The following is a 12,321-nucleotide window of genomic DNA, read 5'->3' on the forward strand; positions in this document are numbered from 1 at the left end:
ATCATGACAGCTGATGCTGCATGTAAAACATTACCTGTGCTAAGTCTCTGGTCCCCTTGTTGTTGTTAGTGATGTCTTCACTCACCCCAGCTCTGTTGCTTGGGTGAGGATGGATGTAATTTTGACGGAATGTTATTTCCTAGGTTATCAAGCAAAGGGCAGTTAGGTTTTTTGTTCTGTTTTGCTCTCTTGGCTATCTCTTCAGTGTAACAGGTACTAACAAATTTGCCTGGCACTTACATGTGTGTGCAGGAGGAAAGGTTCAAGGCTTCTCTCCTCCCCCACACCCCCAACCTGTCTACCTTTCTGCACAGGGACCAGGCATAATTGGAACAGGGTCTACTCCCTGCCAACACCCCAGGAGCAGCCAACTTCCCACAAAAGGAGGCAGCCACAGATGGGGTGAGGCAGACTATAGGTTCCTGATCCTCTGAACAGACACAAGGGCTGTGCAGACCTACTGAAAGAGTGTGCTGTGATGGTGCAGCAGGCATGCTCTTTAGGTGTGGGTGTGATGAGTGGAACTGGAGAAAGAGCGTCAGATTTCAGGAGGGATTTGGGAATGTAAACTGGGGCAAAGCTGCTACCAAAGAACCACAGGCCTCTCTGCATGTAACATTGACTTCCATGCATGCTCATAAAGATCTCTTTGCTATAATTCTGCCTGTTTACTGAATCATTTATTGCAAATGAAATAACCTGTGTATCTGCCCATTGTGGGATTTGTGATGCTTCCTAGATGTTATGATTTATGAAATCACAGTCTGTTTTAAAGCAGAGGCATTTATTAAAGAAAACTGCTACAACTTCAGACAAGCAAATAGGTTCCCCCTGACTCAAGCTCCAGCTTTGTCTCCTTTGTTTGCCAGTGACCAAAGATTACCCGGCACACAGGAACCCCTGGAGTCTGAATAATATGTTTCAAGTAAACTGGAAGGCATCCTCATTCTACCTTTAATGTCCAGTGTGTATCCTGTACAGTTTGCTCCTTGATATTAATCTCAAGCCTACTTCCTCTGGCCAGACTCCAACATCTTAGTATTCTCTGCCTAGGTTCATTAGACTTTCTGTGGGATTTAGATCCATTTATTGCAATGTGAATTTCTGAGTATTCCAATACATACTCTTCTGATGTGATTCCAAGATACCTTGTTTAAAGCTTTTCTGTGTTTGTGCTTTTTGTAAGATTGAAGGTAAATTGGAAATCCAGGTTATTTCATTCAACTTTCCCATAGCAAAGAAAATGTGACAGTCAAGCTAGTTGATTAGGAATTTAACCAAAAAGTCATCATAAATTTTATTCAGAAATTTTGCAACCCAGAATAGGTTTTTTCTATGCAGATTAATGAGGGAAGGAAGGAGAGAGTAAACAATGAGACTACCATCTGAACAAACAATGAATAATGATGATGTATTGCATTGAATTAGAATCCTATAATCTATACCAGCCATGGAAAAGAATTTCCACCTGATCATGCAGATCACCACGTTATACAGGCAAGTTTTCAATGTTTTGTGTTTATAGCCTGATCTTTGAGGGGCTTGATAATCGCTGGTCACATCCAGTTTCACTCTCTCTTACCCACTCCTCAGATATACACATGTGTGTGTGTGTATGTGTGTGTGTATATATACACACACATACATGAGAGGGGAAGGAAGGAAGGCCTGTCCCTCTTGTCTATCTATGTCCTTGCATATTTGTAATAGTCAATAATTTTCACTGATATTTTTGGTGTTGACTAGGAGGCAAAATTATGTTACCGTCCAAAAATCATCAAGATTTTCAGAGTGACTAGTGATTTGGGCACCCAATTTGAGACATCTTAAAGAGGTCTGATTTTCAGAAAGTGGTAAGGACACACGCCCTGAAAATCAGGTCCCTTAAGGCATCTCAAATTGCATCCAAAATCATTAGTCTCTTTTAGCAATTTTAACCCAGCTGTTGCCAACACTGATCAGAAACTCAGAGGTCCAGGGGCTGTATAGGCATGATGGAGAGGTCGCTGGGCCAAATTTGAGTGGCATTGTGACCCTGTGCACCAAGTCAAGTTGCAACCCGTGGCACTATCCTGGTTGAAAAATATTGGATAAAAGGTGTCTTATGCTGATTTAGTGTGGGACAGACTATATTTTATTTAAATAAGAAACATCCCTTATAATACGGGACTGTTGGCAACCCTACGTAAAAAGTGGGGTGCAAAGACTGCTAAACTCAGTGTTTGTTTTAACAGACGCTAATGAGCCATCACATTCATGCCAAGGCCCACATACGTGAGACTGGCTTTTGAACTCTAGCATAGAGGCCCAAAAATAATGGCAGAGGGGGGAATATTTGAAAGGTCTTAGGCTTCACTTCTTTACAGTGTTTAAAAAACATCAGAAGCACACTTTCAACTGCCATTAATTGTACATCTTAAATGTTTAGACTCTGGGCCTCAATGGAAATAGTATTTTTATACTGCAGGAATGAGTGCAGGGGTGTGTATTATATGTAAGCTTCTGACAGAGTGCAGGGAATGATTGAAGTCCCAGGAGGGTCTTGCACCCGCCCACATCTGAGGCCCCCCCCCTCAGCCTAAGGGGAGGAACTACTGAACCCAGGGCTCAAGCAGGTTCAGGGGGCAACAAATGCTAAAACAGGGACAGGAGTGAGGGTCACAGAGTCATAAGCAGAGAGCCAGAGGGGACACTGAGCAGCGAAGCCCAGACAGCACCTGCTGCTCCTCGAAGATGTCTAGGGAGCCAGCAGACCCTGGCCAGAGGAGCTCTGCCTGGATGTGTGAGCAAAGCGAGGAGTGGAAATAGGTCTCACAGTCGCAGAGCACCTCCCCATCCAACATCCTTTTCCTGGTATGATGGACGGCCACCTTGGCCAGTACCAGGAGGAGGTTGACGAGGAGGTCTCGCAACTTCGTGGGGCCACAGATGGGGTGTGCGTCAATCAGGAGGTGCGGGGAAAAGTGCATCCAGAACCTAAGGAGAAGGTTTTGGAGGAGCCAGAAAAGGTCCTGAGACCTGATGCACACGAGGCAGATGTGCGCCAGGGTCTCCCTCACACTGAAGAAGGGGGCATAGAATGAGCAGCCTGCACTCTGATTACTTTGAGGCTAATTAGTGCTCCAGTGGAAACTGTTTGGGGTAATGATCTAATCAGGCTGGTGGGCTGGGTGTGGGGGAAAGCTTAATTGGCCCCATCAGCCCAGCGCTGATAAAAAGAGGCACAGGAAGGAAAGAGAGAGGGCGAGGACTAGCTGAGCCTCGCTATAGAGAGACCTCAGAGTAGGGTGCCCTCTGTTCCCCTCAAGTCCTGCTGAGAGGGCCTAAAGCTTGGCAAAGGTTGTAAATAGGTGGGAGCATGGGGGACAGTGGTGATATCGGTGAAGGGAAATAGAAATAAAGTGTCACTAAGCACACACCTTGTGAAGCATGCGCAGTTTCTGCAGGGAAGAGGCCAGTGGCGGAGCTGGGCCTCTGTTACAAAGCCTTTGTGTACAGTATTGCCAGAATGTGCCTTAATCGTAAATGTACGTTCTAGAGCAGGGTGGGCAAATTTTTTGGCCGTGGGACCACACTGGGGTACAGAAATTGTATGGTGGGCCATGAATGCTCATGAAATTGGGGGTTGGGGTGTGGGAGGGGGTGAGGGCTCTGGATGGGAGTGCAGGCTCTGGGGTGGGGCGGAGGATGAGGGGTTTGGGGTGCAGGAGGGTGCTCTGGGCAGGGACTGAGGGGTTCGGAGGTTGGGAGGGGGATCAGGGCTGGGGTAGGGGATTGGGGTGCAGGAGGGGGTCAGGGGTGCAGGCTCCAGGCAGCGCTTACCTCAAGCAGCTCCCAGAAGCAGTGGCACGTCCCCCCTATGGCTCCTATGCAGTGGCGCGGCCAGGCAGCTCTGTGCACTACCCCATCCGCAGGTGCCACCCCTGCAGCTCCCATTGGCTGTGGTTTCTGGCCAATGGGAGCTGCAGGGGCGGCACTTGGGGTGGAGGTAGCGTGTGGAGTCCCGTGGCTACCCGTACGCGTAGGAGCCAGAGCGGGGACACGCTGCTGCTTCCAGGAGCCACACAGAGCAGGGCAAGCCTCCGACCCTGCGCCTCAGCTGGAGCGGGAGCGAAGCAAGCCCCAGACCCTGCTCCCCAGCGGGAGCTCAAGGGCCAGATTAAAACGTCTGGAGGGCTGGATGCAGCTCCCAGGCCATAGTTTCCCTACCCATGTTCTATAGCCTGCATGTTGAGGAAGGAAGTGGTAAATTTGGACTGTAATTAGTGGCACACATATGTCTCAAAGAGGTTTCTGACATTCTTGCTACATCTGCCTGTTCCAAAGAGCTTAGTTTAGTCGTTGTGATTTCAGAAAAGAGAACCCAAGCTGAACTCTTGAACCAAACTAATCAGAAATGACAGTCCCTTATCTTCCTACAGAAGGAATTATTGGAATTGAAAAAAGGTTCAGAAAAGGGCAACAAAAATTATTAGGTTTCAGAATAGCAGCTGTGTTAGTCTGTATCCGCAAAAAGAAAAGGAGGACTTGTGGCACCTTAGAGACTAACAAATTTAAAAATGATTAAGGGTACGGAACAGCTTCCATGTGAGGAGAGTTTAATAAGACTGGGACTTTTCAGCTTGGAAAAGAGATGACTAAGGGGAGATATGATAGAGGTCTATAAAATCATGACTGGTGTGGAGAAAGTAATTAAGGAAGTGTTATTTACTCCTTCCCATAACACAAGAACTGGGGGTCACCAAATGATATTAATGGGCAGCAGGTTTAAAACAAACAAAAGGAAGTATTTCTTCACATAATGCACAGTCTACCTGGGGAACTCATTGCCAGGGGATGCTGAGAAGGCTAACACTATAACTGGATTAAAAAAAAAATTAGATCAATTCATGGAGGATAGGTCCATCAATGGCTATTAGCCAGGATAGATAGGGATGGTGTCCCGAGTCTCTGTTTGCCAGAAGCTGGGAATAGGCAACAGGGGATGGATCACTTGATCATTACCTGTTCTGTTCATTCCCTTTGAAGCACCTGGCATTGGCCATTGTCAGAAGACAGGATACTGGGCTAGATGGACCTTTGGTTTGACCCAGTGTGGCCATTTTTATGTACATAGGGTGAATAATAGCATGTGACACAAATTGCCAGAGTAAATTTGTATACATTCATTTTACTTATTAATTCCAAAGTATTTTGCAGTGAATCCACAAAGCTGCAAAAGAGACTTTAAATCACATCTGATGGGATTAGATGCTTGCACGTAGGTGGGAGCCGCCATGTACTGTACAGCAAGTTCCCTGACATAACTCATTAATACAACACATCACAAACTAAATGTAATTCTGAGAAACCATTTTTGTCATCTGTATCAGGCTTTTATTCTGTACATTCTGGCTAGAGGCAGATAAAGATTTATTGGGGCCCTGGGCACAAAGAACATTTGGGTCACCCCATTAAAAACACAAGTGTATCAAAAATGCATCAGTACAAAGACTCTATTCAATGTTTACACACTGTGTTAATAATAAAGCAAATCATATTACAGTTCATTATGCCTAAATTAATTGTTCAATGTTCCCATATAGAAATGAATATTGCTAGATATTATCCATACCATTACACAAAGGTGTTCACTGATAAATCTGGACAGCACTGATGTTACAAGAATCAGTGTTTCTCAGGTCAACAAGTGGTTCTTTCATCTCCCCAGTTTTCTTAACCCTGACCATTACAGCTTTTTCCCCACCTATTGAACCTCTTACAAAGTCCAGTTTTTTTACTGTGGAAGTAAAACTATCTGAAAGACAACAGCTATAATTCCAGAAAGTAACTTAACTAAAAGAAATAATCTTCACATGAGGTTAAATTACTCTATTATTAAGAACTTTAAGTTTCAGCCAATGTTGCGAACTGGCTTAAAACAAAGTTTGCAACTGATCACATAAGCTATGAAAAAAATGTTGAAAGAATCTGATGTGTGCCAAAGTAACTCCTTTCGCTTTCTGCCAAAGGCAATTCATGTCAAACCACAAGAAAGTTTATATTTTATCAGTTAAGTTTTAGGACTAACTATTTCCCCTAATCAGAAACTAGCTTATAGATTTCAGAGTAGCAGCCATGTTAGTCTGTATTTGCAAAAAGAAAAGGAGTACTTGTGGCACCGTAGAGACTAACAAATTTATTTGAGCATAAGCTTTTGCGATTAGGCCCAATGATGGTGTCCCCTGAATAGATAAACTGCATTTGCTCCAACCCCTCAGACAGAGACAAACACCTACAAGATCTCTATCAAGCATTCTTACAACTACAATACCCACCTGCTGAAGTGAAGAAACAGATTGACAGAGCCAGAAGAGTACCCAGAAGTCACCTACTACAGGACAGGCCCAACAAAGAAAATAACAGAATGCCACTAGCCGTCACCTTCAGCCCCCAACTAAAACCTCTCCAACGCATCATCAAGGATCTACAACCTATCCTGAAGGACGACCCATCACTCTCACAGATCTTGGGAGACAGGCCAGTCCTTGCTTACAGACAGCCCCCCAACCTGAAGCAAATACTCACCAGCAACCACACACCAGAACCACTAACCCAGGAACCTATCCTTGCAACAAAGCCCGTTGCCAACTCTGTCCGCATATCTATTCAGGGGACACCATCATAGGGCTTAACCACATCAGCCACACTATCAGAGGCTTGTTCACCTGCACATCTACCAATGTGATATATGCCATCATGTGCCAGCAATGCCCCTCTGCCATGTACACTGGTCAAACTGGACAGTCTCTACGTAAAAGAATAAATGGACACAAAACAGACGTCAAGAATTATAACATTAAAAAACCCAGTTGGAGAACACTTCAATCTCTCTGGTCACTCGATTACAGACCTAAAAAAGTGGCAATACTTCAACAAAAAAACTTCAAAAACAGCCTCCAACGAGAGACTGCTGAATTGGAATTAATTTGCAAACTGGATACAATTAACTTAGGTTTGAATAGAGACTGGGAGTGGAAGGGTCATTACACAAAGTAAAACTATTTCCCCATGTTTATCCCCCTCCCCCCACTCCCCGCTGTTCCTCGGACCTTCTTGTCAACTGCTGGAAATGGCCCACCTTGATTATCACTACAAAAGTTTTCTCCCCCCTCTCTCTCCCCCCACTCTCCTGCTGGTAATAGCTCACCTTACCTGATCACTCTCGTTACAGTGTGTATGGTAACACCCATTGTTTCATGTTCTCTATGTATATAAATCTCCCCACAGTATTTTCCACTGCATGCATCCGATGAAGTGAGCTGTAGCTCACAAAAGCTTATGCTCAAATAAATTTGTTAGTCTCTAAGGTGCCACAAGTAGTCCTTTTCTTTTAGCTTATAGATATACATTAAATCACCCTTCTAAGAATAGGCCAGGTTCTGATTAGCCAGAGCACACAACAGGATGTTCGGTTATTACTAAGCCAGGGAGAGAATAGTTTTTCTCATAATACTGCAGAGAGAAAATATTCATCACCCCATTATACCAGTGCCTCATCATCAGTGTAATGGAGGGGAAAAAGTCATTGGAACTGAAGGTCCTCACAAGGTAAATTTCTCCCACTTCTATAATTATGTGGGTTTGTCCTTTACGTTTTATCCCCCAACCTGGCTTGGTTTTGGTAGTCACATAGCAACCGATCACTGTTAGTCCATGACAACAGTTGATTCCACTGACCATCTTTGTTAAGTACATTCAGATTTCATTTGTGAAATCCATAGTTGAGTCAGTTGGGTCTGGAAGCTGTGGACCAGCGTAAACAGTGCCACCTCAGTCCATGCTGGATGAGGGGGAAAATACACACAAAGATCTTAAAAGTATGGTCTGGGGTAAATAGCACTATAGTCTTCCATCCAATACTAAGGTGAATGAACTATACTATGAAAGGCCTCATATCAGCTGAACAGGTGGGTGACAAGAATCCACACTAAGATCCGAAGGCTGTGAACCACGTGCATGGGGAAGTAGAATCCAGAAAGGTCTCAGGGGTGCAGGTGGGGGTAAATTGGGCTATATCATGACGTATTAGGATGGTGTAAATAATGCTACTTTGTGAGATGCAGGTATAGGGGCATCCAAAGGCCTTGAAACTGTAGATGTATGATAACTGTCCTTTTTTTTAGGGAAGAGAAGTTAACGGAGATGGGCTGGAGTTGTTGTTAGAGTCCAATCCCATTTCCCAAAGGACAAGACAAGATGAACAGGCACAAGATGGGGAAAGAAAAGAACAACAAAGATAGAAAAATGAAGCTTCTGTCACTTGCTGCCTAACTGCTGGAAAAAACACTCCTGTATAAGAGTATGGACATTCTCGATGCATTCACAGTGAACCAAACCGATATCAGGCTAAACCTGTGGAAGGCTCTACATTGCAGTTCCAGAATACAGTGTCTGAAATGTTCATAAGGCAATATTTAATTCCAATAAAGCCAGTATCAGAAGACCAGATGAAGAATGTTGTTGCAGTTAAAGAACTGGACTAGGATCAGAGGTGTGTGAGTTCAATTCCTGGCTTTGCGACAGAATCTGTGTGTGAGAAGAGGATAGCCACTTGATCTCTCTGTGCCTCAGTTCCCCATTGCCTTTCTACATCTTGTCTAAATAAACTGTAAGTTCTTTGGAGCAAAGACTCTCTCGCCTAGGAATCAGTGGGAGGTACGCGTCCAAATACTTTTGAGGATCTGGATCTCCCTTACTATGTGTATGTAAAGTGCCTAGAACACTGGGACCTTGATCTTGGTTGTCACCTGTAGGTGCCCCTTTAATAAATAATTATTCTGTCACCTTCACTTTGAGAATGACTATGTTCCCTACACAGCCCCAATGGAATTCACAAACCTGTTTGCAGAATACGGTACTCCTCAACATGAGTAAGAGTGGTAGGATCAGCACCAGAGCAAGAAATACATTTTATTAGGGATGAGCAAGTCAGCAGAACTTGGTTTTGGACAAAATTTTATTAAATTTAAAAATATGTATGTTGTCTGTTTTTATCTTTTTTTTTTTCTGAATTTCATGTGCTGAAAGGTCAAATATAATTGTAATTCAGATCAAGTGTGTTTGCAATTCAAACACAGCTGAACTGGCTCTCTTCCTTGGATGCATTAAGGCCCAGAATCCTGCAAAGGTTTATGCAAGTGCTTAACTTCACTCCCATTGCTTTCAATGGGATTATTCCAGACAGTATAGTTTAGCGTGAATATTAAGTGTTTGCAGTATCAGGGCCTAATACAAATTATACAGATTAGATGAGGGATGGGGGAATCGGTTTTTCCAAATTTAAAACTGCCGCATGTAAGCTGAATCCAACCCTCTTACCCAAAATTCGGTGCAGCCCTCAAACTTCCAGTAGGCCCCCAGAAGAATCCCCAGGCACGTAGCTGCTCCGCTGTTGAATTCCATGGCCATGTACACTTGAGCCTTTAAAAGAGCAATATTTTTTTTTCAGTAGTCACTTGTGGTTTGTGAATCTGGACATAGAGACTTTTAAGTAAGAGCTACTTACTTACATCAGTCTCATCCGTTAATAGTCGCCCAGTCGCTTGAGAACGTTGAGAACAGCTGTGCCCGGTATGATTGCTGCCTCTTTCTGGGGTCGTTCAGAAATGGTATAAAAGGCAGTGGGAAGTTAGGGCTGGCTGCCCCCAGGAGGCGGTAGCCTCCTCTGTAAAAATGACTGGCTGCGGCTGAGTGGGAGGATCCTGGCTTAGCTACAGAGCCAGTGGGTGGGTGTCTGTAATTGAATGAGGGAGGAGATAGCGAAGAGAAGCCGCCTAGCACCTCACCAGTCAGCGGAAATCCCAAAGGAAAACATAGAGGCTACCCTCCGCAATAGCTGCGGCTCCTTGTTCACACGCGCTGATTTAACAGGCCACCCCTCGCAGGCAGCTCTGCCCACAGAAATCCGCAGCAATGGGCGTGGAAGGCTGCACCAAGTGCATCAAATACCTGCTTTTTGTCTTTAATTTTGTCTTTTGGGTGAGTTGCGTTTTTTTCCATTTCTTCCCCCCCCCACCCCCCAGGTCTCGGGCGCGGATGTGTGTCTCACGCGACGCGGGGCGGCTGTGTTCGCTTTTCCTCCCCCGGGCTGCAGAGGGATTCCGACCCAAAACAGTGCAGCGGGGAGCGGAGACTTGGCTTCCTCCCTGCACGAGAGGAGCAAAGCGCCCTCCTCTGAACAGCTGTGAGGGACGGGAAGGACCTTCGGTTTGGAAGATGGGGGAGGTTGAGCCCAGCGTAAAATGGTTGTTGCATCGAAAGAGCTTACGGGCCTGAGCAGTGGGCTGATCCGCAAGCCCAGGCTGCGAGCTGTTCTTACCTACCCCCCCTCCCCCCGTCTTTAAATTTTTTTTAATTTAAAAAAAAAAAGCCCCATAAATCTGACGTGGTTCTTTAAATTCTGAAGGATTGCGTTGATCCCGGGTTAAAATGTACAGACGCTCGCCAAAGTTGATAAACCACCTGTAAACCGAATTGAAAAATGCTTGGGAGGCGTGGAGTGAGGAGCTCTGTCTGTCTGTCTGCGGGGTTGAGCGAGTACGCCTGTGGGTACAAATGCTGGTGCGTAGTTATATAATAGCTGAGGTGGTCAGCTGTAAAGGCATCTGTAGGCGGTGAAAGTGTTTTCTGGGGTTCTAGCAGGTGGGAACTAGAGAATTACTAAAACATGTAAATCCTGTGGTTAGAGGCTGGAAATTAGAGTGTGATGTATTCTCTTCCCCCCCCCCCCTTCTTTCTTAAAAATAACTCTTCAGTAAATATACGTTTTTATCTTTGGAATTTGTTTTGATGCCAAATTTTCTAATATGTGCAGCAAAGCTGGCTCTGAAAACAGGGGTGCTGAAACAATTTGTATAGTGGGAGTGCTGAGAGTCACTGAATCAAACTGTAAACCCTATATATGATAGATCCCACTTCAAGAAAGGGATTGCTGCAGCACCCCCAGCACCCCTACTTCCAGCACCTATGGCCGTAAAACAAAAATAGTTAAAACTGAGGAGACATGTAAAACTGGATTTTTTTAAAAAAAAATTATTCACTTTATTTATTATTTTGTCTAGTGCTCCTGCTTCTCCTGTTTTACAAGTGGGGAATCTGGGTGGAGTTTGGGGGGAAATGTTAGGTTTCCCAGCCTTGGGATATGAACTGGAAACTCGGTGTTGCTGTTAGGTTAAGAAAGATGAGCTGATTGCTTGGAGAAGGAATGTACATGGGGAGGAAGGGGGAGTTAAAACATACTTGCTTAGTAGATGTCCTAGACAAATGAGGACGCTTAAAAGATGGGCGATGTGCATGGTTTTTCACACCCCTCCCATCGTCTCATACTCCCTCCCTGCTTGGAGAATTTTGCAAGGACCACACCCTGAATCTCAGAAAAGTCTTTGCCTTAGTTTCTACAGCTCTGGATTTTAGAAGAGATTTGGTTTTGATTTTTTTTAAGTAACATTCTGTGGAGCTCGGACTTCCTGACTGTACAATTTGAGCACCGTTGCTTCATAGAATCATAGAATATCAGGGTTGGGAGGGACCTCAGGAGGTGATCTAGTCCAACCACCTGCTCAAAGCAGGACCAACCACCAATTTCTGCCCCAGAACCCTAAATGGGCCCCTCAAGGATTGAACTCACAACCCTAGGTTTAGCAGGCCAATGCTCAAACCACTGAGCTATCCCTGCCGCCGGAAAAAAAAAGCTTCCATACTATTTAAGAAGCAAATCAAATCCTGTATGTAGTAAGAAGGTCTTCTAGCAGCTGCCTGCCATGAATAGTTAATCAGATGTATAGCTGTGTTAATTTAACAGTAGGTTGTGTAGGCTAGCTTTCCCCTGTGTGTGTAATAAGGTCAGCCTGTTTGTCCCAGTTATGAGTCCCCCCAGGGTGACTGGGGGTTTGTGCGTGAAAGGCAGTGCCCTTTGTTCTGTTTGGCTGCTTATTTCTCATGCCTTTTCCTCCCTGAGATGGAGCTGGTGTGGCTAGTTATCTTGCTGGACATTTTAGGGGCAGACAGTGATGCTTTGGTGTTGGGTTGGCTGGGCCTGTCTCGGATGATATGTGGTTCTTGCAGCTTTTTTAGAGACCAGAGTAGTAGCTGAATACCACTTCCCTTCCCTGCTTTGGTTAGAGTTAATATTTTGCTGGCAGTTGAGAACGCCCGAAGGCTATATCAGTCTTCACCCTACTTTTAAACTGAGTTGACAACATGTATTTACACTGATCAGACACCAGATTAGCACCATTTCAGAGAGGTGGTTTTAGATGGGGTAGCAGGGAGCCTCCCACG

The 12,321-nt window shown here is 44.9% G+C and overlaps 2 protein-coding genes across 3 annotated transcripts in view; both read left to right on the top strand.

Moving 5' to 3' along the window:
• TSPAN32 (tetraspanin 32) overlaps positions 1 to 8,930 on the top strand; it is a 76,691-nt gene extending 67,761 nt beyond the window's left edge. The window contains exon 8 of the mRNA XM_074954854.1: positions 8,166 to 8,930. Coding sequence (XP_074810955.1) covers positions 8,166 to 8,282 — 117 coding nt within the window. The 3' untranslated portion in view covers positions 8,283 to 8,930. The remainder of the gene's footprint in view (positions 1 to 8,165) is intronic.
• Positions 8,931 to 9,773: 843 nt separating this feature from the next.
• CD81 (CD81 molecule) overlaps positions 9,774 to 12,321 on the top strand; it is an 84,762-nt gene continuing 82,214 nt past the window's right edge. Inside the window, exon 1 of one of the 2 annotated variants that reach the window (XM_074954855.1) lies at positions 9,774 to 10,020. In XM_074954855.1, the coding sequence (XP_074810956.1) occupies positions 9,955 to 10,020 (66 nt within the window). In that variant the 5' untranslated portion in view covers positions 9,774 to 9,954. The remainder of the gene's footprint in view (positions 10,021 to 12,321) is intronic. The other variant, XM_074954856.1, reaches the window with a different exon arrangement.

This window comes from Natator depressus, chromosome 6, assembly GCF_965152275.1.
Source record: "Natator depressus isolate rNatDep1 chromosome 6, rNatDep2.hap1, whole genome shotgun sequence".
Lineage (NCBI taxonomy): Eukaryota > Metazoa > Chordata > Testudines > Cheloniidae > Natator > Natator depressus.